This window comes from Lichenostomus cassidix, chromosome Z, assembly GCF_008360975.1.
Source record: "Lichenostomus cassidix isolate B80296 chromosome Z, HeHo_3.0, whole genome shotgun sequence".
Lineage (NCBI taxonomy): Eukaryota > Metazoa > Chordata > Aves > Passeriformes > Meliphagidae > Lichenostomus > Lichenostomus cassidix.
Genome location: NC_139511.1, coordinates 28,047,080 through 28,072,952, shown reverse-complemented (window position 1 = coordinate 28,072,952; position 25,873 = coordinate 28,047,080). Strand labels below are relative to the sequence as shown.

Below are 25,873 nucleotides of genomic sequence, written 5' to 3'. Positions count from 1 at the left end.
TGGCGGCCGCCTTGTAACAGTGCCGAGGCTTCGCCGGCCGCGAGCTCCGTGCGAGCAGAGCACTGCGACTCGAGGCAGCACGGGCGCTGCAGCAGGGCCGCCCCCGGCCCGAGTGCAGAGCGGCTCCCGTGTCCCGCGGCCGAGGGGACACGTGGCCCTTGCCGGGAGCGGCAGGACACGGGTGGCGCGCAGGCGCCCGGGGCGGCCGCGGGCGGGGCGGAGGCGGCGGCCGGGCCGGGCAGGGCCGCGCAAAAGCAGGAAGGGGGGCCTGGGCCGGCGGGGCAGTGGCGCCGGGAGCGACCGCGCAGCCCCTCAGTGGCCGGCCCCGGCCCGGCCCGCGGCGGCGGCAGCGACACGGCAAGGGGCTTTGGCCGGAGCCTGCAAGCCCCGGGTGGAGGAAGTGGAAAAGAAGCAGCGGAGCCCCGCCGGGCGTAAGTCCTCGCGGTTTGACGGGAGAGACAGCGCGGAGGGACGGGCGCTGCCGGGCGGCGGGGGGTTGCTCCTCCTCAGTGTCTGCGCTGTGACAGGAAAAGTGTCCTGACTTCAGCGGGTTAGCGGCTGCTTTCTGCCTTCGGAGACTTGTGTTCCCCAGGAGGGTGTTTGTAGTCTGCCAAAAGCGTGGCTGCCAGGGAGTGTATCCCTCCCAGCGGGAGAGCTGTCCGCACTTCGTTTTTTCCCCTTGCCTTGGCTGATGAACCGCAGCGCGAATCATCTGTTCTGAACATACTGAAAAAAGTTTCGGTTCAGATGCTAGCAGAGGTAGTTTGAGCTATGTGCGCTGATTTAGTGATGATGGGGCGGCTGGGGCTGTGTTTCCACTGAAGTGTCCTGCTGTCTGGAGGCAGTGAGCCGCCGGGAAAATGTCATAACTGCTGAATAGCCTAATGTTCAAGCAGCTAACTACAAAAAAGATTTTGAAAAAGCTTCGGAAGCTACTCTGAGCTGTGTAGCTTTCTGTTAATGTATCCATGTTGTCACCATTACTGCCTTGCAACTCTTCTGCGTTATTGTTCACTGTAGGAATGGGAAGATTGTAAGGTGTAGGTTGAGACTGGATTCAGCTTAACCTTTGTATCCTAGTATCTGTCACCTCGTTTAACTTGTCTTCGTGACTACTCCTCACAATATAGTTTAGGAGGGTAGATATAACAATATGCCTTTGCTATTCCTGGTATAATTCAACTATTGTATTGGTATACAACTAACCTGTTTGATACCGACATGGTGTCAATGCCCCATGCTCATGCTCCATTTCTTTTAAAGTGAAGTTTCTTATTTTGAATCAACTTTTGAAACTGACACCCCAGGTTTTTGTAAGTTTTTTTCATCACTCTTTGTCCAGTTGTAGTCAGTACACTGTTAATTTTTCCTGAGCAGGAAGATAAACTCAGGAGATTTAGATAAGAAAACTTTCAAGAGCCACGTTAGCCAAATAAGAAATTATGTCTATTATTTAAGAGAAAGAGTAGAGAAAAAGGCCCCTAAAAAGCCTCTCATCAACTTTGCCATGTCTCCTTAATGAATGTGGCTTGAAACTCAGTTGTTGACAGAACTACAATTTTTGCTGTATTTCTCAATACTTGAGTGTTTGGGATTTTTTACATCTGATCAGAACTTTACACCAGTTACACCATTCTGTGGCACATGACATCTCGACACTGAGTGGGTCCAAAGCAGATATGAACCTCCTGTGTCTTTTTCTTCTAGCAGGTGACAATCACATCTTCTCACTCTTTGAAGCTCAGTTCACCAGCTGCAAAGGCTCTGAAAGGATGAGAGAAGGATGCAAGTGCCCAGTGTAGATTTGTCCATCTCCACCTGTGTGGAGATGTGCAGGTTCAGCATGTGCTCCTCCTCCTGGGCTGTGCCTGTAGTTGAGCAGAGGATGCTATGAGGGCAGCTGTTGCTGAGGGATTGTTGGAGGATCAGTCAGGGAAACCGTCTGGACCAGCAAGGGCAGAAATTGCAGGGTTCAGGAACCACGTGTGTGTGAACACCTGTATCAGCAGTGCTGTGTGTATAGGTGCAGAGATGTGGGTGTACCTGTGTGCAAATGTAAGTGTTCACAGGAGAGATGCAGTGGGGTTAGCAAAAGTGCTGAGTGTGCATAAAGTGAAACTGTCAAGGAACGGAACAGAAAAGGAGTTGATGCCGTGCCTCCTGGCTGGGCCATTGCGAAGTTGTGTGCAGGAAGGAGAGACTGAAGCTTGTGTCGTGGCATCTGACATGGGCTGAGGGTTGGGATTTGTCTTCCTTTTGGAGCTGGTGTGTTGTTGTTGTCCAGGGTGACTTCCCCAGGCAGGGAGGGGGTGACAGTAGAGGAACAGCTTCTGCGGAGAGTAGCGCAGAGCAGCCTTTCACGGGGTCCCTCATGGCAGCACTGCAGACTGGAGAGAGCCTTGCACAGGTATGTGGGCAGCAGCTGCTCACCGTGGTGTGCTGGAGGTGGGGCACTCAGGTGTTGTGCGTTGAGCTGGAGCATGCTGAGGAGAGTGAGGTGGCCTTCTCCTGAAGCACTGGCCCTGCCCGTGTTGCACGTTAGCTGCTGGGGGGCGAAGGCGAGGTGTTGAGGTGTGCAATGGTGCTCAGAGTTGGGCTGGAGCCTGCATTCAGCACACGCTTTGAGAGCAGGGCTGTTCCTGGCTTGTGCAAGGGCTGCGTCCAGCTTTGGTCCAGCGCCGTGGCTGGGAGGTTCCTGTGGCGAGAGCATTCCTGCAGTGAGCGAGCGCCTGGGAGCAGGACACCAGCCTGGGAGCACAGAGCCTGCCCAGCAGCACTTGTGCCTGGAGCTCCCCGGCGTTGCATGGGCATAGCTGGGTGTTCCTGGAGAAGCCCTGAGTGTGTGCAGGCGGGTGAGTTGAGGGGCTGGGAGGGCTTTAGGTAGCGCTGGCTCCTGCCTTGGAACCTCCTCCTGCTGGCCAGGCTTCCCAGGCCGGAGCCCTGGCTGGAAGGTTTCTGCCACCATTTTGTGGGAAGGAGCTGCCATTTTGTTCAGTGTGGCAGCTCCTGCTTCCTTGTACCAGGAAGTGCTCAGATATCAAAATCTTTATATGCAGTACATAGCTACGGTATGTAGCTAGTTAGAGATCTCTGTATGAAGGAGAGTGTCAGTATATTTAGACTTAGATCTACCTCTATAAATGTATATAATTAGCACCTAAGTGAAACATTTGTAATGGTAAAATCATAAGCCTGAGGTAGATAAAGCAGTCTTTTTTCAGAGCTGATGGAATTAGATGTGAATAAAACACATTGCAGATAAGTAGAAGGCAGGTTCTGTGTGGCTGCAGAAAAAGCATTGAGCTGTTTGGGGAGGAGCCAAGAGGTGTCACAGAGCATTGGGACATGCCTGATGGCTGTGGAGTTGTGTGAGGTGGCCAGCACGCAGGCTGTCATGTCCCCAGAAGAGAAGAGATGTGTCCCTTGATGCAGGCTGAAAAGGTTCTGTGCCCAGGCAGAGCCCAGTGGGATGGTCATGAAATGCTTATCCCTGGGGCAGGCTCGGGGCATCCCATGGCCCTACCAGACATGATCGACACAGGCTGAAGAAACATAAGGCCAGAACAAAATTCTAATGTCTGATAATCATGTGACTAGGTACTTAAGTTGTGTTTTCTCTGTGAAGATAGGCTGTTCAATCAAGGTGCTGAGTAATTATGGGTAAGACACTGCATGTCCCAGGTGCATGCGGTTTCTATGGTGCACCAGTGCACCGGTGTGCATTGGTGCAGGTGCAGGCTCAGGGCCTGGAGGAGCAGTTGTGGTGTCACCAGAGACACCCTGTACCACCATGGGAGGGAGTGTGGGGTGCTGTGCAGCAGGGGCTGGTAGAGCCCTGCCCCACTTTTGGTGGAAGTTCTGGCCCTTCCTTATGTAGGTCATAAGGTGTAATTAAATCATAGAATATCACTGATTGGAAGGGACCTACCGGAATGTCGCTGTTGGGCAGCTTGCAGAGTAATGAATGCATCAGTTCTCAGTGGCAAGAAGGAATGACCTTTATTGTTTTGATTTCATCATATATATAGAGTTCTCAAAAGTCACCCAGATTGGTCAGTCAGAAGCCTTCCCCCAGGCCTGATTGGCCAGGCCTGCACTGCCCAAGTTCTGGGACACTGTTCCAAAAACATCCAAACTTTATCTTTATTTACAAAACACAAGAAAACTTCTCATGGGAAAACCTGTGCTAGCCACAACCGGATCATTGAAATCAAACTCCTGGCCCTGCACAGGAGACTCAGAGAATCACACCATGTGCCTTGGATCGTTGTTCAAACGCTTCTCAAACTCTTGTTAGACTTGGTGCTGTGACCACTTCCCTGGGGAGTCTGTTCCAGTGCCCAGACACTCTCTGGATGAAAAACCTTTTTGTGACATTGAACGTAAACCTCTCCTGACACAACTTCAGGCCATTCCCTTGGGTCCTGTCACTGGTCATGAGAGTGAAGAGATCAATGTCTGCCCCTCCTCTTCCCCTCACAAGGAAGTTGTAACTGCAATGAAGTCTCCTTTCAGACTCCTGCAGGCTGAACAGACCAAGTGACCTTAGATGGCATCACCTCAAGGCCCTTCACCATCTTTGTTGCCCTCCTTTGGATGCTCTCTAACAGCTTAATGTCTTTGTTATATTGTGGCACCCAAAATTGCCCCCAGCATTGGAGGTGAGGCTGCCCCAGTGCAGAGCAGAGCAGGACAACCTCGTCCCTTGTCTGGCTGGTGATGCTGTGCCTGATGCCTCCCAGGACATGGGTGACCCTGCTGGCTGCCAGGGCACTGCTGACTCATATTCAGCTTCCCATTGGCAGGATCCCCAGATCCCTTTCCCCAGTGCCTCTCATTTCCCCGTTATACACACAACCAGGATTGCCATGTCCCAGGTGCAGTATCCAGCACTTGTCTGGGGGTCCAATTGCTTAGCAGCCCCTGCACCTCTTCTGGCCATGTGGTGTCTCGTGATTGGTAGAGCCAGCCTGTGTGTGATGGCTACTGTACTCCTTTGTCACTTTTTGACAATGTCATGCCCTGTGTATTCCATACCACATTATGCTTGGTTTGCACAACCATGGCCCTACAACATTACCCAGAAGTATCACAGTCTCCAAAGGTGAGCCACTGAGCTGCTGAATTCTAGCTTGTTGGGGGAGGGAGCTTGAATAGTAAAAGGTGGTGGTTTTAGTCTGTATATGTAAAAATGCTTTTTTTCTTTTCCTCTTCTTTTTTCTTTTGGAGAGAGAGTATAGGTGAAGATGCAGGAGCCAGAACTTGTTGCAAAAGCCCTGAGAGCTGTTCTTCATGCCTTTAAAAATGGTGTACGTTTGTCAGAACTCCAGAGTGAATACAGATCCCTGACCAATGAGTTGATTCCCTTCAGGCACCTGGGATATGACACACTGGAAGGCTACTTGGAGAGTATCCCAGGAGTGGTCAGAATGGAAGAGAACAAAATGGGAGAGGTAAGAATCCGTTCCAGTTGAGAAATGGCTTTTGTGTTTGTGAAGTGTTCATGATTCATAGCTTTACCTCTTTTTCTGCTGTGGATTTCTATGGCATGCATATGGTGTACTAATTCTGAGAGAAGTGGAAGCTGTGACATAAGATACCAAGTGTCTCTTATTTTCCTACCTCTACATTCCAGACGTGAAGTTGTATATGCAAAAGGTGTAAAGTTGGAGGGCTTTTTCCAGGAAATGTAAATTCTGTCTGTAAACATCATTTGTGTGACTGTAGAGCACTGGTCCCTTTCTCAGCATTTGTGACTCTGGAGGAGATATCAGTGGCTTGTCCTGGGACCTTAAAGAAGGTTAATTTGTGTGTATACCTGTTTGTGCTTGTGTGTGTGTTGATCATCTCTTCTCAGTGGGGTACAGCACCATTGTTTTCCTACAGTGAAACTCCTAGGTGCTGTTGCTTATGAGTCTGACAATGCTTGCTTTGGACTTAGGACTCTAGTTTGTTAAGGGTTGCAGTGCAACAGGACTGCAAATATGTGCTGGGCTGAGGAAGAGCCTGTGCAAGTGAGGTGCCTTGCTGCAAGAGTTGCAATGCCTCAGCTTAGCAAGTGTGCAAGGGGCAAGGAATCATCACTCCAATCGAGGAGAAGGAGCAGATCTTAGCAGAGAATTGGTGTGGTAGAAGAGTTGTCCCTTATTCCTTGGTCTTGCTGCACTAGCCTGTGACTCTTGGTGGTTGCCACCTTGGAAGCTGCTTGCTAGCACCACAGACCTCTTTGTCCAATAGTCTAGACTTCCTGGTTTGAAGTCAGAATGCATTCTTGTGATAGCTGATGTAGCTGTGTGACTTGCAGATGGTCAGAGTGGCAAGCTTGAAGCCTCTCCCTTGCTGGAGCTGTGTCTGGGTTCCTGAAGTCTTCGTAGCCTGGGGCAGAGCAGAAAGCTAACGGATGTTTGGCACAATGTATGGCTGTCAGAGAGGTCTGGAGAGACAGGATTTAAGGCTGAGCTTCCTTGTTTGCTCAGCTGGATCAGGATGGTATCTGGCAGCTCAGAACTAGGTCTCCCTCATTAGCTGTGGAGTGAGAATACAGTGAGAGGTATCCTGGGCTTTGTCATGATACCTGGAAACATGGTTCTTTTTAAGCAAGAGGTTTCATTGCTGCATATTTACATCAGAATTTGCTGTTTTACAGCAGATAAGTGAGTTTGGGATTTTTTTCCCTTTTTTCAAAGCCTGCCTCAGCTGCAGCTACATCAGGAACAAGATTACAGGTACCTCAGGTCTGGGAACATTTGTGATCCTGCAATTAAATGCTTCCTCGTGGTGGTTCTGGCAGATAGCCATCTGTTTCTAACTAGGGCCTTGCAGCATGTAATCTGGTATCCTCCCATTCCCTTGAGAGCCTTGTTTATCCACTAATACGATGTGTGCTAAGAGCCTTGTGAACTCTTGGATAGCACTAAAGGCAGTGACTTCTCTGTGGCAGCTGTTACAAGGGAGTTAAATGTGGCTTTAGGAGGTGAAAAAGGAGAAAGTGACTGAACAGGGGTCTTGAGGTACTTGAGGAGGACTCTGGTTCAGAAGTGCCAGCTATGCTCTGTGTAACTGACAGCTGAGAGGAAGCATCTTGTTGAACTCCTGGGAGGCAGGAGAGTTGCAAAGACTAGCCCACATTGCTGTTTGATGACCCTCCTGCTGCCACTGTCCGTAGTATCCCTAAGGCAGACATGAAGCAGAGGGTGCCAAGCATGATTATTTCCTGATGTGGGCTGGTAGCTACCTGGGACTGCTCCCACATGTTGTCCTGATACAGGACCTGGGCCATACGTCATTATAAGCTTGTGCCCTTTGTTCACCTCTCTCCACAATATTTGAGCTCCATTATAGGCTGAGACTATAATGTAGCTCAGAGTCCACACAAGGCTGCTGCAAGAGCATGCAGTCAGGCAGTCTTTCCTCATGGCTCTGGGAGTACTCTGACCTCCAACTTGTCTGTCAAGACTCTCACCTCTTCCTTTAATCCATTTGGGGACAGTAGGGCAGGACAGCAAAGGCATGCACGTCCAGGGGTCTGCCAGCAGCTGATGATCCTGACTGCAGTGTAGATAGTCCTAAAAGGACTTTGCTTACTGCTAGGGCAGCTGTCTAAGACATACCGGAAGAAACACATTCAACAAGGAATGCTATAAAGTACACAGTAAATAATACAAGTTGGTCTCAAAGCACCATGTGTTACATGGTGCCATAAGTATTTGTGTGAAGTGAATATTGGCTAGGTAACTGTGGCTGAACAGACTGGTTCTCTTGGGAAGGCAGTGGTATAAATTGTCCCTTGTTCCTCTTGCTCCTGAACACTAATTTAGCTGTCTTGAATGTGGGAAAGATGAAAGCTGATGATTTTTTTTCTTCATATAGTAGGCATGTTCTCCAGTTTCCACAGAAGATGAGAATTAAATTCAGCATACAGAAAACACTGCAAGGGTACTCATTGAAATACTGTGCGCCTGCAACAGGTGGTTGCATCATTTCAAGGAACGCTATGTTGCTTTGCTTCATATTCATTTACAAGAAGTGTGTAGCTGCACCTTCCTCCAAGAAAACTTGGACTTCTGCTTGAATAATTAAGCCCCTTCAGAAGGAGAAATTTGAAGGCTGTTTTGCTCTGCTTATCTACCTCATCCTTTTTTACATCTAAATTTGTTCTAACTCATTTTGTTAAATTTGTGATGTGAAAACAAAGGAAGGAAATGCTGGAAATTACTTAGAACATTAGTGACAGGAAAAACCTGAAATGTACCAATGATGTGAAACTGTGCATTTATAAAACTATGATAAATTGTATAGAAACAAAAAACCTTTTATATTGAGACTGAAAATAGAGCAAGGCTCAAGTTGATCCATCCCATGCATCCACTCCTGTGAGCTGGTAGTATGACAAAAGCTCTCATACCCTTCTCTGGAAGTGGACACAACTGGGTACCTCTCTGAAGTGCCAGTACATAACTGTCCACAGCTTGGGATACAACCAGGAGAAGCTGGAGGTCTGTGTTGTTCATGTTGTTCAGGTTCCTGAGGAGTAATGGGCTGTGGTGGTGAGTAGGACAATTCCCATAAGACCTTCCAAGTTTGGGAGCAGTCTCATCTTGGGACAGATGAGACAGGAAGAGCTTATGAGTAGTGGACAGACCAGTGTATGGGCAACATGGTGGCTGTTACAAATGTCTTAGGCGAGAATAAGTGGTAGATGAAGCAGATGGTGCTTTCTTTTGACAGCTGCAAGAAGCTTCACATTTGCAGGCCCTCATCCTCATGGGGGACTTGGACCAAACTGTAGGGACAAGACATCCAAGCATGAGCAATCCAGGATGTTTCAGTGGTCTGCTGTTGTCAGCATCCTGACACATGCGACGAAACAATGAGGAAAGGTGCTCTGCTGAACACAGTCCTTGAAAACAAGGAACAGCAGTTGCGGATATAAAGGCTGGGAAGAGCCTTGCCTGGAGTGGCTAGATGGTGGTGTCTGTGAGCCTGAAAGGAGGGAAACAAACCAAAAAGCAGGATCAACAATGCAGGACTTTGAGAGAGCAGACTGTGGCCTGTTCGGGAATCTGCTTGGAGAACTCATGGAATACAGTCCTGGAGAAGAGAATGATCCAAGAAAGGTAGTGGACTTTCAAGGATTGCTTTCTCCAGTTTCAAGAATGGTCTGTTCCAACAGTTGATGAAAAAAGCAAAGGGGACAGGAGTACTGACAAAACTGAACCATAAAATGGAATCATGCATGAGGTGGGAGCAGGGAGAAGCAACCTGGGAGGAATGTACAAAAGCTGCCCAAACAAACATACGTAGGCGTAAGACTGCATTTACTACAGACTAGATGAACGACTTGAAGACCAAGACAAAGTCATATATCCCTCAGAACAGCTCCTAGAGCACTGCCAGTTCTGAGAACATGCTTCCAAAGAAAGTCCTTAAAGTAGCTGGTTAACTGTACAGGCAACGGGAGGAAAACACAGGGACAACAGAAAAACTACAAGAAAGAATGTGTAGCAAATGAAGACCTTCAGCCTTTTGCTGTGTTTCACTTCACTAAAGCCATATCAAGCCCATGTTCAAACTGTTGAGTGCAGAGTGTTGCAGAGACATCTGTGAAAAGGTGAAGAGTGAAGGATTTCAGGTTCATGTTTCACAGAGATGGGTTATGACTCAGGTACAGGCTGCTGTATGACAAAGTCTCTCTTACTTTAAGCAAGGTTACAGGAGGTACACATGGGTGGAGAAAGAGCTCCTGACTGAAATCTATCATTATGAGTATACACACAGGAGGCAGAAGAATTGGGTGAGTTTCAAGGGATACAGAGATACTATGGAAATATGCAGAGGAAAGTGCAGGGCAAGGAAGTCTTAGCCTTGTTGTGGGAGGATAGGGTGCATTTGAACAAGCTGAGTGAGCACAAGTCCATGGGTTTGTGGAAATGCACCCACAGGTGTCAGTTATCTTGGAGAGGTCATGGTAGTTTGTGGGAGGTTCCTGAGGACTGAAAGAAAGCACCACCCTTCAACAGAAGGTGTGGGAAGGAAGAGCTTCAGGCTGGTCAGCCTGACCTTGAACTATGGGAACGTTGTTGAGCATCTAATCCTGGAAAGCTGTTCCAGATGTCTGAAAGACAAGAAGGCAAGTCAGTATGGATTTATGAAGTGAAAATCACATGTGACCAAATCAACACCCTTCCAAAATGAGATGGCTGGTTGAGTGGAGAGGAGAGCATTCGATGTGGTTCATCTGAATTTTAGTAAGGCTTGTAATAGTCTCTTCCATAACAGTGGCACAAAACCCATTGGGAGACCAGTTACAAGTGATGTGCGCTGGGAGTAGATGCTCAGGAGCTGCTGTCTAACATGTTCATGAATGGGCTGGTGGTGGGACAGAGATCATCCTCAGCAAGTCTGTAGATGACAGGAGAGACTGGTAGAGCAGGCCCGTGTGCTTGTTGTTCAGAGGGATCTCAAGAAGCTGGAGAAATGGAACATCAGGAATGCCGTCAGGTTCAATGTAGGGATGTGCCAAGTCCTGCACCTGGGGAAGAATAACCCCATGTGCCGGTATAGTTTTGGGGCTGACCAAAAGCAGCTGAAAAGTAGCTTGGCAGAGAAATTCCCTGGTGTTCTGGTGGGTGCAGAGTTCACAGTGAGCAGCGGTATGCAATTGCAGCAAGAGAAACCAACAGCATACTGGGATTCATTAGGAAGAGTGTTGCTAGTGCTCTGATGGGGTTGATTATTCCTCTCTACTCAGCAGCAGTGAGACTACATCTGGGAACCTGTGCCCAGTTCCAAGCTTCCCAGACCAAGACAGACACAGACACACTGAATCAAGTTCATTGAATGGCTGAAGACTGTGAAGGGACTGAAACATCTCTGATGCAGGGTTTAGACTGTGGGGTCTGTTTGTGCTGGAAAAGAGAAAGCTCAGGGGAATCTTAGCCATATGTGCTTATCTCTGTTGAAGGGAGTAAAAAAACCGTGGAGCCAGATTCCATCTCCAGTTCTCAGTGGTATGCAGTGAACAGACAAGAGACAAAGGAAGCAGAGTGAAATAAAAGCAGTCCTTTGTAAACATTAAACCCCCACTTTTTTTACTGTGAGGCTGGCTGAACAATGGAAAAAGTTGTCCAGAGTGGTTGAGAGTTCTCTGTTGTTGGAGATATTCCACTACCTGACTGAGTGACTAGGTCTATCTTTGAGCCAAGGTGTTGTATGACATGGACTGTAGCATTGTCTTCCAGCCTCAATTTTTTAATCACTGCAGTGGTGAGGCTGCTGGATTGCTGTTTTTACAGGTGTTGACTGTGCAGCAGGTACGCTGTCTGATTTCTAATCAGGAGCTCTGGGGGTAGGAGAGCTGTCCCTCAGAAGAAGAGGCCCACCCTGCAGTGGCTCTATGTTGAGCCAGCCCAGCAAAGGTGGTGGGTGTGCAGCAGAGGAGGAAGAAGAGGAGGGGGAAGGATGAGCTGGAGTGTAGTGCTGGAGGAGTTGCCTGGTTTCTAGTGTTGTTATCCCTTGCTGATATTTTCCTGGGCTGTTTGTGTTACCCTGAGAATGTTGAGGAGGTGCCTGGAACAAGCTGTTGCTGTTTAGCAATTGCTTGCTTTTCTTGTCCTGGCACTCTGTTTTTCTGCTTTGTTTGCTCTGTCTTGGTTGTGAGAAAAGATCCTTTTTGGAGCTGGTGTTAGCTAAATTTCAGAGGTGCTGGTCAAGTCCCTGAGTTTCTCTTGCCCTGCTCCTGTGCAAAATGGTCATCTGTGGTGTTTCCTGGGGGCCATGGTTGGAAAGGAGCGATAGTGCCTCCATGAGGGGCTCTTTCCTAACTTCTGCCACCACCATAGAACTTGGCTGAGACCACAGACTTCCATTTTTAACTTACTGCTTTGGGGTGAGTTCCTGTGTCCTTATGGAGTCCTGGAGGATTATGCATCCAGCTGCCTTTGCAGCAGTTGAATTACTCAAAAGGCTTGGCTTGCATCTTCTTTGTGAGGCAAAGTGCATGCTAGGCATGTGGTTTGGGGTCTTGAGAAGGCCAGGTTCCTGTATCCATCCAAGGGATGGCCTGTGGTGAGAGGATGTTGAGGCAAGAGGCCCTGGAGTTGAGCAGGGAGAATGCTGTGGGCTTATCCAAGGCTGGGCTGTTGTTGGGGACCTGCAAGGTGATTGGTGCAGCCAGGATAGTCATGCAGGTTCTTGGGTAAGTGGGGCAAAGGCAGCCCTGCTCTACAGGGTCAGAGTGCTGCCGGAGAATCTAGTGAGCTTTGGCAGGAGGAGCAAGAGTAGGTTGCAGCCCTGTGGCTTCCCAGTGTAATAAAGTGAGATTTTAGGTCTGTGGGAATGGAGTTAGGAACCAGGCTGTTTCTCAGAGGAGTCCAGCCTAATGTGGGAAGCTGATGGAGATGCTCTGGCTGTCTGCTTCGCTGATTTTTGAGGTTCCTGGGATTTCTTCTGAGGTTTCACAAAAGGAGAGTGAAGTCTCCAACATCTGAGTCTGCTGCTGAAGCCTTTCCTGAACTGCCTGTCAGCCTGTATTATTCAGCAGTTACAGGCTCGGAAAGGAACGCAAGTGATGCTCATAGCTGTGGATGAGCTTGGGCCTCACTGACTGCTTTTTCCCCTGTCCCCTTTCTGCTCCATCAAGGTCATTTGCCATGCTGTTAGTTGCAGTGAAACTGTGCGAGTTGCTCAACTTGTGGCCCGACAGAGGAGTTCCAAGAAGAAAACAGTCCGGCAGGTGAACTGTCAGATGAGGCTGAAGAACACATCTCCAGTTAGTTTATCAGGTAAGCTGTAGGCTCTAGAAGGTCTGCCTTTATGAAAGAGCTGTGCAGCTGCTGCAGCAAAAGTCGTGGCTGTGAGGGTGCATCACTAATGGCCATGAATTACATGGTCCAAGTGGAGAGTGTGGGAAGATGAAGTGTTCTTGACAAGGGTGCGTATGTCTGAAAGCCATGGTCAGAGAGAAAGCCCTTCTCAAGTGTGTGTGTGAAATGTGAATGATCCTGAAAAAAAGATGTTCTTGGAGGATACTTGGCTTCACTTCCATGTGCTCCTGCTTCTGTGAGAAACACAGTTCAGATGGAGGCAAGAAATGTGGCAATGAGCCTGCTTGTTCTTCAAGGCTGGCCTTGGCCTGTTGTGGAGTGGCAGAGGTGAGCCATGCACTCACAGAGAGGAGTCCCTGCAGCATCATCTGTGGCTATTTCAGTGGCTCCTGTTGCTGATGCTAGTGCTACAGTGCCAAAAGTTCTGATGCCCATTCCCTCCCTTTTTACCTCTTACCTTTTGCATAAGCTGTTGTAGCAGTGTTTTCCTAAAAGTATGGGTCAGATTCGTCTTACTGCTGTGCTGTTGTTGTGTGACTGTCAGTGGAATTGGCCGCAGAATCAAGCCCAGGCAAGAACTATTTGCATGCAGGTTGGCAGCTTGGAGCCAGCGGTGTGTCTCATAGTTTGTGTGTATTCCCCTGTTGTTATCTGTAATGAAGGGTTTGCTGTTCCTTGCTCTTCCACAAGGATGCCAGTTGGGAAGCTGAACTGGTGGCTCATATCCCAGTTAAACAACAGGGGTTATAAAGGCAGGTTGGTTCTCTGTCTTGCACATCAGTCCCCTTGGAAGTGTCCATAACCTCCAAAACTGATGCGGTGCATCCAGCACATAAACAGCAAAGTGACCAAGAGCTTGTTTATCCCAGTATGGCCTAAATGCTAATGTGGTGTGTTCCCCTGTGGATGTTACTTGGTCACCTCTGCTGTGTGGTGGGAGTTCAGGTGCCCTCAAGCCAGAGTAGAGAAGAAACCCTTTGGATGGCAGTACAGGAGGTGCCTGGGGAGGTGGAGATAGATTCTGGGAGAATGCTATTCACGGCTGTACCTACAAACTCTTTAGGAAAGCCCAAAGGAACTTTGCGACAGCCACGGTCTTTGAACATGCCAGAAGAAGGCAGTAAGAGGCCCATTCCTCGCCTGCCCCGAGGCAGAGAAGTGGCATGTGGAGGTGTGAAACCTGTTGCGGAGAGTGCCCGATCTGCCTTACCTTCAGCTGCTGGGAGTGGATCACCTAAAGAAATCCCCATGCAGAGGCACGTCACTGTGGTAAACAGGTCAGTGTGTGCATGTGTGTGTGTGCATGAGCAAGGGGAAATGAAGTGTGGTGGACCCTTGAATGCTACCATGCAAGCAGTGCCTTTTGGGATTCACTGAGAATCCAGGCTCCTGCCCTGGCAGAAGGTGAAGTCTGAGTGTGGGATGGTATCCCAAGAAGAAGACAGATGACCTTTTGCCTTTTTGGATGTTACTGTAGCTACTCTGTGCTCTTGGCCTGTTCCCATGTCTTCTGGGGAGAAATATGACCAAAAGTGTCACAGCAAGGGAGCATGGGGCTATTGCTCAGGCTCAGGAGGGAGCTGTTGTGGCCAGTATGACAGAGAGCAGGAGGAACAGGTTTGTGTGCAAGAGGTGATGTGCATGTTTGTTGCGGGTGATGGTTGTGTGCAGGTGGCTGCTCTTTCCCTGTTGCCGGACTTCTGTGTTGCAGCGTTGATGTTTGTGTTCCTTCTCAGCAATCTCGGAGCCAGGAGGCACCTGACCATGTTTGGGTGAATTGAGATGAGGGCTGGAGCTGCAGTTCTGCTGGGTTAGCGGTACATGCTGGTTTTCAGCCCCTTTTGAGCCTCTCTAATCCGGGTGGCTTAGCCAGCTGCTGCCCCATCATTTCTTTCTGTGTTGTTTTCAGCTGCCCTGGGCCGTCAGCTGATGGTAGTGAGAAAGTGTTTGCTGTTGCTCATTGTGGCTGTGCTAAGTCTGCCGGGGCTGTGATTGTGGTGGTAATCCTCTGCGGGTCACCGGGCTGGGTTGGAAGCCAGGCTGGTGTTGAATGGAAATGGCAGTGGTGTGCTGCTTCCACAGCAGCATAGCTGTGAAGTGGCACAGAGCAGCGCGACAGCTTAATCCTGCTGTGGTGCCTGCTCTTTCTGGAAGACCCACAGAATGCAGGCACGTCCTGCCCCACTCACCTGTATGAGTTCCATGTGCAATCAGGAGTCTGTTGTGCAGGGGAGACAAGGGCCAAGCCATCCTGCTGTGACTCAGAAATGTGCAAGCAGGTGTGCTAGTGCCTTCTCTTTTCTGTGTGTGCAGATGAGTTGAGTTTTTTTAAGTGGCACTTCCCTAAAAGGCAGAGGCACTTTGCCTCAGGCAGAGCAAAAAGAGCATTTACAGTTCTGTCCAAGTTAATTACTGTAAGGTCAGGAAGTATTTTATAGCACTTGAAGATTTGTAATGCACTAAATAAAATCAGGTAGGTTTAGAACGTCAACCCTCTTCTGGCTATTCCTAATGTAGTCTACTACATCTTGTTATCTTTGTTCGTCTCTGGCAGTCTCTCTTGAGCTCCCTTTAGGTAGATGTTCTGCTTTTGTTTCTGTTGTCTGTTTCTGCCCTACAGTGTAGGAGAAGCTACAAGCAAAGTCTGCTTTGCTTGTGGCCCAGGTAGTTTTCGAGGAGAAGACAGCTTCTGCTGTTGCAAAGAGTCCAAATGCTATCCTGTTAGCTTACAACACAGTGAAGGGAGAGTTCGGGGAGGAGAGATTCATATTCTATTTGAATGCAAGGTTGTGTAGTGACCATGTGACTGGATTAATTTGTTTCAACTTGGCCAGTTTGTAGCAGGATTGGCGAGATCCAAGTGTCCTTGCTGCTGGGGACGTTTTGTACCTCCTGCACTGCTGTAGTTGCTTGTGCTTTGGGAATTGCAAGAGGGAAAGCTTCTTTGAGCCAGGAGGTCCTGACCTCAAAACAGCATGCAAATGAATGGAGTTGTGAGCAGCATCCCCAGAAATCCTGGGCTGACAGCAGCCTCATAGTTTTCTGGCACAGACTCGAGGGCACTGTTCCAGCAGGGGTGCCAGTGCTTGCCTGTGAGAGTGGCTGAGCTTTCACAGCACAGGTTGACTGAGACAAGTCCTGAAGATGACAGACTCTCTGCCCCACTTCTCATTTTGGAGTGAGCCGTTGTTTGGGTGCAGGTTGAGACTTTCTGTTACCCACCCTGCCCCTCCATTTACCCAAGTTGTAGGAAAACACATCCATACTCTCATGGTTGCATACAGGCATCTCTGTTTTCTCCTTTTCTGTTGAACATCTGTCCTGCTATGGCAGATGTGTGTTACTTGCCTTGACAAGATGTCCTGCCAGTGACAGATTTTGTCTGAGTGCTGGCTGGTGTTGGGGCTCCACCCAGTACTATGTAGTGAAGCTTCACAGTGAGGCTGCAAATGGTGGTTCCCTTGGGACTGTAAAAGTCCACGTCTCACCTTTGTAGCATTCTGTGATAATTTTTTCATATATTTTGATGACCACAGCTTCAGGGGCTTGCCACTATGTAGCATTGGGTGGAAGGGGAGCAGGATGTTTTTGTCTTCCCCATTCAGTTACATTCGCATGACAACAGAGGTACTGAAGGCAGCTGCAGTTGGCTGAGGCCTTCTTGCAGATGCTGTTGCAGGGTCTGAGAGGCTTGTCTTCATAGTAGCACCCTCTCGAATTATCCTGACAATAATTGCTGTGGACCTGCAAACCCTCAGAAACAGGGAGAGACCTTGCTGGCAAGGCTAACTGCAGAGATCTTTGAAGCTGGAAAGCAGCAGCATGGATGAGAACAGGTTCAGATGTGTGGTGACCTCGTTGCTTGAAGCAGCAGGCCACCACCTGGACCTGTTGGTTAAGGTAGCACTGTCCAAGGGCCAAAGAGCAGACTGGGGTGGCACAGGCCTTCCCAAGGTAAGGCAATTGTCAGGGAAGGGCATTGCCCCCTTTCATGTGAGGCAGTCATGTGTGGGAGTGAGACGTGACTGGCTGCTCAGATGCAGCCACGCATGGGGACTTGGCAGGGCTGCATGGCTGGTCAGGCGTTTGTGAAGGGCCAGGCTGCTGGTGTGGCTAGGAGGCCTCTTGCTGGGAGTAGGCTTGCAGCAGCTGAGGAATGCGAGGCCTTGCAAGTAGCTGAGTTGTCTGTACCTGCGCACTGGAGGAAAGTGTGTTGGCCCTGCCACTGTCTGGCTGTATTCCGTCTCGTTGGAGAGGTGTGACATTGAGATCTGTGAAAGCAAGCAGCACATCACATGATACTTGTCTCATTGCAGGGCTTGAAACGCATGATGACTGGGCTCAAAGCCGATGTAAGCATCACAGTGTGGGAAGCTGTTGAACCACAGCAGAAAGCACAGGAAGACCCTACATGAAGTCTCTTAATACTGAGAGGATCTCAAATCCAATTAGCTTTCACATGTGCCGAAAAGGACTCATCAGTCCTCTGTTCTAGGTTCCTTTCCAGGGTATTCACATGGCTTGAGTGGGGAACTTCGGCCCTCTTCCTCACTGAAACTTTAGTGCAGTTCCTTCTGGCCTACCCTGCAATCATGTCATTTGTGTCACCTGACACATGGCTTAAGGTGATACAAGTGTGTGTGGTGCCGAGAACTAGAACACAGCTAAGGATTCCTATTGGCAAGCAGGAGTAGCATGACAGTCTCCACTACCTATGTGGCTATTTTATAGGATTGTATTTCTAGCAATGATGGTAGTCTCTTTTGAGTCTGCTTCCATTAAGAGTACTTTTTTTAGCTTGATTATCTGTTCAGCTTGGAGTTGTCCATTCTGGTAAATACACATACAAAGAAGTGGGATCCTGGATTTCTTGTAGCATCTGCATGGGCAGCCACAGCCACCTTCTAAGAAAAGACTACTGCTGCTTCATGTGAGCATCTGAGGTGTGCCCAGAAAGCAGTGGGGTTTTCTGTAATGCAGATGAATTGTTGGAAGAGGCTTTTCGGATACCCAGCAAGTGCCAGGTGTCATAAGTTTTGATTCTGTGTGGATGACTTTGCTTTTGTAGTTTCTGAGTTTTGCAAATGTGCTTGTAATTGATTTGCTGCTGCCTAGCACTTTTGGGCATGACTCTTGTTTTGTGAATTGCTGAGTCAGGCAGTGCCTGTCTTCACAGCTAATGCTGTTGGACATGACTCAGAATAGAAGTATGGTCTTTGGTGCAAGTCATACCCCACAGTTGATTGAGGAGCAATGGTTTTGTCTAACAGGGACAGCAAAAAAGCAGGGGAAACAAACCAATGTTAAGTATTTTAAGATGTTCCTTAGGAAATATGTGAGTGTGGGGGTTTCTTTCTGATTCGTGGATATGCTCTGATTAAAAGTCAATGTGATGACACATAGGGCTACTTGGTCTTGACTTCCTGTTGCCACTATCCTCAGCAGTGTACTTGAACTGCTGTCCTACCGTCTGAGAGTCCAGGTGAAGCTGTGAAAATTATCCTTAGCGTTTCTGCAGCTGGTGAGGTTTTTGGCTTGCTCCACTGTTGTCTCTGAACTGCGAAGTTGACCAGTCTCCTTTCTGGCCCCTGGGCAGAGATCTGCAAAGCCTGCCCAGTGCATGTGCAGGGTCTGCTCTGCTCAGGAGATGCCTGGTTCACAGCAACCTGCTGTGCTGTGGTGATGTTGCCACCCTGACTTCTACACTGCAATGCTTCCTTGGATATGTGCATCTTTCCCTTTGGGAGGTGTTTAGTCCTAGTCTTTGAACTCCCTTCTCCAACTCTTGTTCCCTTTCCCTTGTTGTGTATGTAACTACTCCACAGGTGATTTTTTCCAGGTCTTAGTGAGCTACTGATATGCTCTCTTCAGTGTCAGGAGCTCATTTTGGTATCTGTTCGCCCAGGTAAAAGCTGCTGCTCTCTGAGGGTCTTTAGAAGAACACCTGCAAGCATCACATTTGTGTGCTTTCAGTGGGAGAGATCTTCAGAGAAGAATCTGAACCAGTGTGACAACAGCATCCACAAAAAGACTTTGAATGCCTGTGTGTTCCTACTTGCTTTCCTTTTGCTAATGTCTTTTTACTATGTCTTGTTTCTTGCAATAATGAGAAAAATTAATAAAAACTAGAAACTACCCATTGATCTGACCTGTTACTGCTGATCAGGTTGTCTTCCAAGCAAGGACATTGTGAGTACTTGTACTCCTCTTCTGCAGGAGGCCTTCTAGGAGTGTGTGTAGTGCATTTTATTTCATGTATAGGTCTTAGAAGCAAATGGAATGTTATTTAGAGATGGAAGAGTGATTTTTCAGCAATTTTCTTTCCAATTTTAGGCCTGAGAAGAGACTGACTGTCCCATCACGGTTTCAAAAGGAGTTGCAAGTTCACCTGTCCAGAAGCTCTTCCACAGAGTCAAGTGGTATGCTCATTAAGAAATTCTTTGTTGACTGCTCAGAGTGGGTGTCACCTTAAAAGAAATCCTTCTTCTTGTACTTGTACTTGTTTTGAATGAAGATTGGTTTGGATGAGAAACCAAGTTCTGTGAGTGAACCTTTTCACTCTAATTTCATTGTGCTCAAGAAATGTGTGTGTTTGCTTGTCTGGCTTTCAGTCTGCTAGGAAAAACATTGGGTAGTAAGTGTCAAAGCCAATCACAAAGCTAGCGTGAGGAGTTTGGAAACAGAAGGAGTAAGCTTAACTTTACTGCCGGTGTAGGAATCTGGTACAGGGATAAAATCCTGGCTTTCAGGAGTAAGCAGCGTTACTAATGTATCTGTCCAGAAAATACTCTTCTGCCTGCCCAGCTCAAGTTTTGCAGCTGATAGGCTTGCCAAATGATGGTTGCTTTCTTTGAGATCTGTTAGCCTGATCTGTGAAGCTTCAGGTCTGGCAGCAGATACACCCCACCGAAGAGAGAAGAGTAGCTATGAGGGAGCAAGTAAGCTAGTGATGTGAACCTCCCCTTGGAGTAATGACTGCCTAATTCCTGCACGCAGTGTATGAAACTGCCCAGAGAACTGCAGCCGAACAGTTGTCACTTTCCTTGCTCCACTGGAGGGCTTCCTTGGATGCAGTAGCACAGAAAGGCTGCCTGCTGGGTGGACAGTTCCTCAGGACATATCTTGGAATGAAAGGCAAATCATTGATCTGATTTGTACATCTGTCTGAATACAGAAGAATGTTCTTGGTTGTTGTGCTATGTCCTTGGTGTGTTTGTACTCATAAAGAAATTACCTTATGCTGCTCTTGGGGTACTGCCTTAGTGCAGTGTCTCTACTGTGGTGGGGCTGAGGGTTCTGTATCCTCTTCCAGAATCCCTTCAGAAGTAACATTTAGCAACATCTTATGAAAATAACTACAGTCATTGAAAATTCATCTTTAGGTAGTTACTAAATGTCTGAGATTTCCATAGTTCTTTGCCATACAAAGTGACTGAACCAGCCATGCTGAGCAGAAGAGCCACATTTTAGAGTTGGTGTTATGCTGGAAGCTCCCATGTTTAGTTTTTAAGTAGGGACATAATCATACGTCTTCCTGTTGTTTACTTGGGGGCTGTATTTTTTTTTTACAGATGGCTTGACTGTATCCACTGCAGAGACACGTGCTGTTGCCCCCAGCTCCTCTGCTGCCGATGTCAATGAACTTCAAAATCGCATTAAGGAGCTTCTGAGCAAGTACAGCAGTGGTGTGAGGATGTCAAAGATGCCTCAGATCTATCGGGAAATGTACTGGGAGGACCTCAGCACAGAAGTGCTCTATCAGCTTGAGAATTGGCCTCATGTGTGCACAGTAAGTATTGAATGCCATTTTTATGGAAGATGCCAGTACCCTACAGATTTCTGAGTGTCCATTTGCCAAATGTTATTTTATGTGTGCCTGCATTTCCTTTCATTCTCTGTAGCAGTAATGAAAAGCCCCACATCCCGACCACCCCACTCCCAAATTGTAACAATGCCTTTTGGAACCCAGAAAATCGCTGTTGATTGGACTAACGTTGTTTTGGAGAAAGAAGGTAAGCCTCTACGGTGTCCTGGAGCAAGTGCTTGGGGTTGCTGCATTGCCACCTTTGACTCCAGTACTGACAACCCAAGCAGCCGATGACATGTACTCTGCATGCCATATTTGTTGTTCTTGGTTTGGTTTTTTTCCCCCAGTTGTTTTTTTTTTTTTTCTGGTGGTGAGTTTATCTCCTCTTAAAGCTATAAGCTACCAACAGGTCCTTTGTGAACAGTCTGAGGTCTAACTGTGTTTATCTTTCTATAGACTTTTCCAAAGGTCTTTCTCACATCTTAAGGCAAGGAATTTTGCTGTGTGAGTTAGGCTTATGATACAATAATAGATGAAATTGAAGAGTGTAATGCTAGGGGGAGAGATTACAACTAAGCCCCTTCCTGCCCTTCTGATGTCTCTTACTCCTTGATTACCAAGGGTATCTGCCTTTTGTATTAGGAACTGGTATCTGACTGTCCACTTAGAGGTCTGACACATGAGCTGCCGTCTGGCATCATGAGCTCAAACCCACTGGTTTGAGAGTCTTCAACTGCTATATTTCTGTCTCTTCTTCTGCATTCATGCATCATTTATGGTGTCATGCAACTTTGCATCAAAGCTTTGTTTAGCTTTACTTTAACAGGCCAGTGATATCAATAAACATTTTCAACTTCTTCAGTATCTGTCAGACTGTGACATAGGAGAATATTGAAGTAATGAGAATATTTGTCTTCTTGAAGTGCATTTCATGTATATCCTACTAAGTCTTTTCTGAGACTTAAAAAGAGTTAAATGCAAAAAAAAGGTTTAATTGAGTTAAATAACTGCTCTTCAGGATTAACATCATTAGCATGCATGTATGGTATTCTCACAGATACATAAAATGTGTTTGTGACACCTTACTACAGACACTAGAAATGTATGCAGTCAGCAGCAATTTGTTTTGATGGTTGATGCTTGGTTCCTGCGTTATCTATGGAGCAATCTGTTTCATCTTGAAGTGCTTAATCCATGCAGCAAATTTTAGTCTTTTTTTGTAGCTAATGTTCCTGTCAGTCCTGTTCATCCAGGATCTTTGTTCTATGTTTGTTACCCATTTGCTTGTTATCTGTTAGGTCTATCTCTTCTTTCTAGCATGCAAATAAAGTCATTTAAGCATAAATAAGCAGTGATTAAATCCATGGAAACATTGCAATACAATGGGCACAGTACAACAGCAGTCAGAACCATCAAGTTATCTTGGCACAGTCAGTCTTACTGTAGAGAACTGTTAATGAGCCTCTAAAGCCCGTCTCAGCTTACTGACTTACAAAATTGTAATTACGGCTCAGGCATGGAGAACTTTGAACTGGGACTTCTTATATGAAAGCTACTATACACCTCTTATATATAATCAGTGTTTGTTCCTGGTTCAGACATCCCAACTGCAGGTGTACAGCTCTGTAAAATCGTTGAAATGCAGAAGACAGACTGTACTCTGCATTAAAAGTAAAGATGCTTCCATGACTAATTTCTGAATTATTTCTGTCTTGTTGGTTACTTACACTGGGAGTGTCTGCCAAGCTGAGAAGAGAAAAAATGCCTGGAGTTTCTCTCATTATCTTCTTAAAGAGGTAGAACATACTCTTTTTGAACTCATTTGATCAGCAGTAGCATAGTTACAAACCAGCAGACAATAAACCTAATACATTGTCAGTGTCTCCAAGTTTTTTATTTGAGGACTGTGCTTTGGAGAGTATCACTTCTGAATAACTTGCATCTTTAAACTTCTCTTCGAAAGGAAGGAATTTTATCTAGGAAATGGTCATTCCTATGTTTTTACAACCATGAGTAATGGTAAAATTTTCCTGTTTAGTAAGTTCAAATGTCACTGTAAGTTGCAGGTTGATGATCTTGTTTCCAGGCTTCACTGTTCTGGCAGGAGGAATTGAGGTTGACTTTGTCTCCAGTTGGTGTGTTACCTCCCTTCTTTAGGTTAGCTTGCTTGAGCGTCTTGGAGCAGTAGCTTTTGCACAGCTAAATGCAAAAGTCAAAGTTAGAAAATAGTGGCTAGCAGTCACAGATTATAACCCAGCCTTTATGAGCATTGGGGCTGACAGTAAATATGCTTACAAGTATTTGCTGCATAGACAGACCTCAGCCAGGAGAAGAGGAATGTGCTTCAGCAGCTCTGGGCAGATCTGTAGTGTTGCTGAGTTGTTTGCTTTCACCTACGAACCAGTGCTTTGAAAAAAGTGATGACTGGCAGTGACTCTCCCACCTTCACCTTTGTTTATGAGTATTTTACCATTCTGTTTTACTAATTACTTTGTCATGCGTCTTTGAGCAGCTGGTGATCCCTGGTTTAGACTTCCAACTGCTGTCTCATTTCTTATCTTTCTACGTATTTTTATTACAAGTCTTTCTCACAACTTGGCTGTTTTCTTAGAATTCTTAGCCAAAGTTACATTGTTTTGCTGTGTTTGGGCTCGGCCTTGAATCCTTGGACGCAGGCAGCTGAACCCCTGAGAGAGAGAGAGAGAACTTTGCAGCAGAGGTGTGAGAGGTATGTAGGCATGTAAACTTCAAAGTTTTGGGGTTTTTGTTTTGTTTTGTAAGTCACAACCCAAAAAGTAATAATATTTTTTTTTTGGACTGGCAACATGATAAAATGGTTCCCTCTGCAGTCTAAATATAAACATCCTTACTGAGTTGTATGTATGTTTAAGGGAATTTTTCCTTGCACATGCTCAGCTCTCCTCAGGTACTTGAATTCTGGGAGTGATTCAGGTGTGGTGTGATGGTGATTCAAATATGGCAGTGCAAGAAAAGCCTAAATTCTTAAATCTCTTCTCAAAACATTTGCTTGAATTTCCAGAGTTCTTTTCCAAAATCTTTTAGAGAATTAGGCAGTCCTAGGGGATATAGAGAACATCCTTGCGTTGATGTTTAGTTGGTGTAAAGACTGGAAAAGAAGCAAGCCTGGAATGATTTATCTTCAGAAAGGCAGGAAGTCATGGTGGGATTCCTCAAGGGCAACACCTGGACACATGCTGGTCAGAATTGTAATGAGTTGGTAAAAGATGCAAATACAAGTTCATCTGGCTAATAATGTAGGGTTGTTCAGGGTTATAAAGACCACGGCTCTCTGAAGAAGTATGTGACTTCCTCATACCATGTTTCTGGCCCGTAAAATTTCAATGTAATCTTAATTACAGCCATGGACAGAAAGGACTCTCACTACATTAAAAAAATACGGGCTTTTTCTGTGTTAAGCATGGGAAAAAGGGATCTTGGCATTTGTAATAGCTTCATGCAAATGTTGGCTATGTACAGAAAAATGCAACAGATAAGTATTTGCAAAATAAATGGAAAAGGAGTATTTCAGTTGGAAGAACTCTGTCAGTGATCATCTAGTCCAATTGCCTAACCACTTCAGGAATGACCAAAAGTTAAACATGTTATTAAGGGCATTGTCCAAAAGCCTTTTGAACACTGTCAGGCTTGGGGCATCAACCAGCTCTCCAGGAAGCCTGTTTCAGTGTTTTACCACCCTCGTGGTAAAGAAATGCTTCCCAACATCAAGTCTGAGCCTCCCCTGACACAGTCCTCTGCCTAGGAGGGCATATTTCTTAATTGACTGACTGAGTACTTGTGACCAGGAGTTATCTCCTGCAAACTTCACAAATTTGTGGGAGATTTGTGAAGCACAAATGCTTGTTACAGCAGTGTAGTGTTTGCAGTTGATGTCTGGGAAGTTGCAGTCTCCCGTAAGGAGGAGATTCCACCCCAGAGATTTCTAGTAAGTGCCTGTCAGTAGCAGACAACCACTACAACATCTTCTTTGAAACCAGAGTCTCTCAACCATATCATTGCTAATGGTAATAGTTTTGCAGTCAAACCTCCCCTTTTCATGTAGTGCAGCTCCTCCATGTTGCCTGCCCTACCTGTCCCTCCTGAAGAGCCTGCTGCCTTCCATCCCAGCACTCCAGGTGTGGCACTTGTTTCTACCAAGTCTTGCTGACACCAAAGATGTTATAGCACTGCGAACTGACCAGTGCTTGATGTTTTTCCTGTTTGTTTCTCACACTGTGTGTGTAGGTGTGCAACAAATATTTCAGATGTGCTCCAAGATCAAGTCCAACCTTTGACCAAACACTACCTTGTCAACCATGGCACTAAGTCCCATGTCCAGTCATTTATTGAACACCTTCAGGGCTGGTGACTTCACCACCTCCCTCAGCAGTATGTTCAATGCCTGACCACCTTTTCAGTGAAGAAATTTGAGTGGCCATCTCGAACCCCCCACCGTGCAGCTTGAGTCCATTTCCTCTTGTCCTTGACTGGTTTCCGGAAGAGACTGACTCCCACCTGGCTACAGCCTCCTTTCAGGGAGCTGTAGAGGGTAATAAGGTCACCCTTGAACCTGCTCTTTGCCAGGCTAAAAAACCCCAGCTGTCTCAGCTGCTCCTCACAGGAATTGCCTTCTAGACCCTTCACAGCTCCTTTGCTCTTTTCTGGACATGCTCCAGCACCTAAATGTGTTTCTTCTCTTGAGGAGGCCAGAACTGGACATGGAACCTGAGGTGTGGCCTCACCATTGCCAAGTATAGAGTGACAATCACTGCCCTGTTCTTGCTGACCACACTGTTGCTGACACAGGCCAGGATGCCATTTGCGTTGGCCACCTGGGCACACTCTTGGCTCATGCTCAGGTGCTGTTCACCAGCACCCTCAAGTCCTTTACCACTGGGCAGCTTTCCAGACACTCTGCCCCGAGTCTGTAGCACTGCATGGGGTTGTTGTGACCCAAGGGCAGGACCTGACACTTGGCTTCATTGAACCTCATACAGTTGATCTCAGCCCATCAATCCAGCCTGTCTAGATCCTTCTGTAGAGCCTTCCTGCCCTCCAGCAGATCAACACTCTCACACAGCTTGGTGTCATCAGTGAATTTGCTGAGAATACAGTTGGTCTCATCCATCAATAAAGATATTAAACAGGACTGTGCCAAATACTAAGTCTTGAGGGAAACACTAGTGACTGGCTGCCAACTGGATGCAGCACCACTCACCTCCGC

General features: G+C 47.1%; 1 protein-coding gene across 1 annotated transcript in view; it reads left to right on the top strand.

The window, feature by feature from the left end:
* The first annotated feature begins 308 nt into the window (after window positions 1–308).
* TDRD7 (tudor domain containing 7) overlaps window positions 309–25,873 on the top strand; it is a 45,435-nt gene continuing 19,870 nt past the window's right edge. Inside the window, exons 1-6 of the mRNA XM_085043542.1 lie at window positions 309–431; window positions 5,232–5,453; window positions 12,641–12,782; window positions 13,888–14,101; window positions 19,158–19,243; window positions 20,396–20,613. Coding sequence (XP_084899668.1) covers window positions 5,247–5,453; window positions 12,641–12,782; window positions 13,888–14,101; window positions 19,158–19,243; window positions 20,396–20,613 — 867 coding nt within the window. The 5' untranslated portion in view covers window positions 309–431; window positions 5,232–5,246. The remainder of the gene's footprint in view (window positions 432–5,231; window positions 5,454–12,640; window positions 12,783–13,887; window positions 14,102–19,157; window positions 19,244–20,395; window positions 20,614–25,873) is intronic.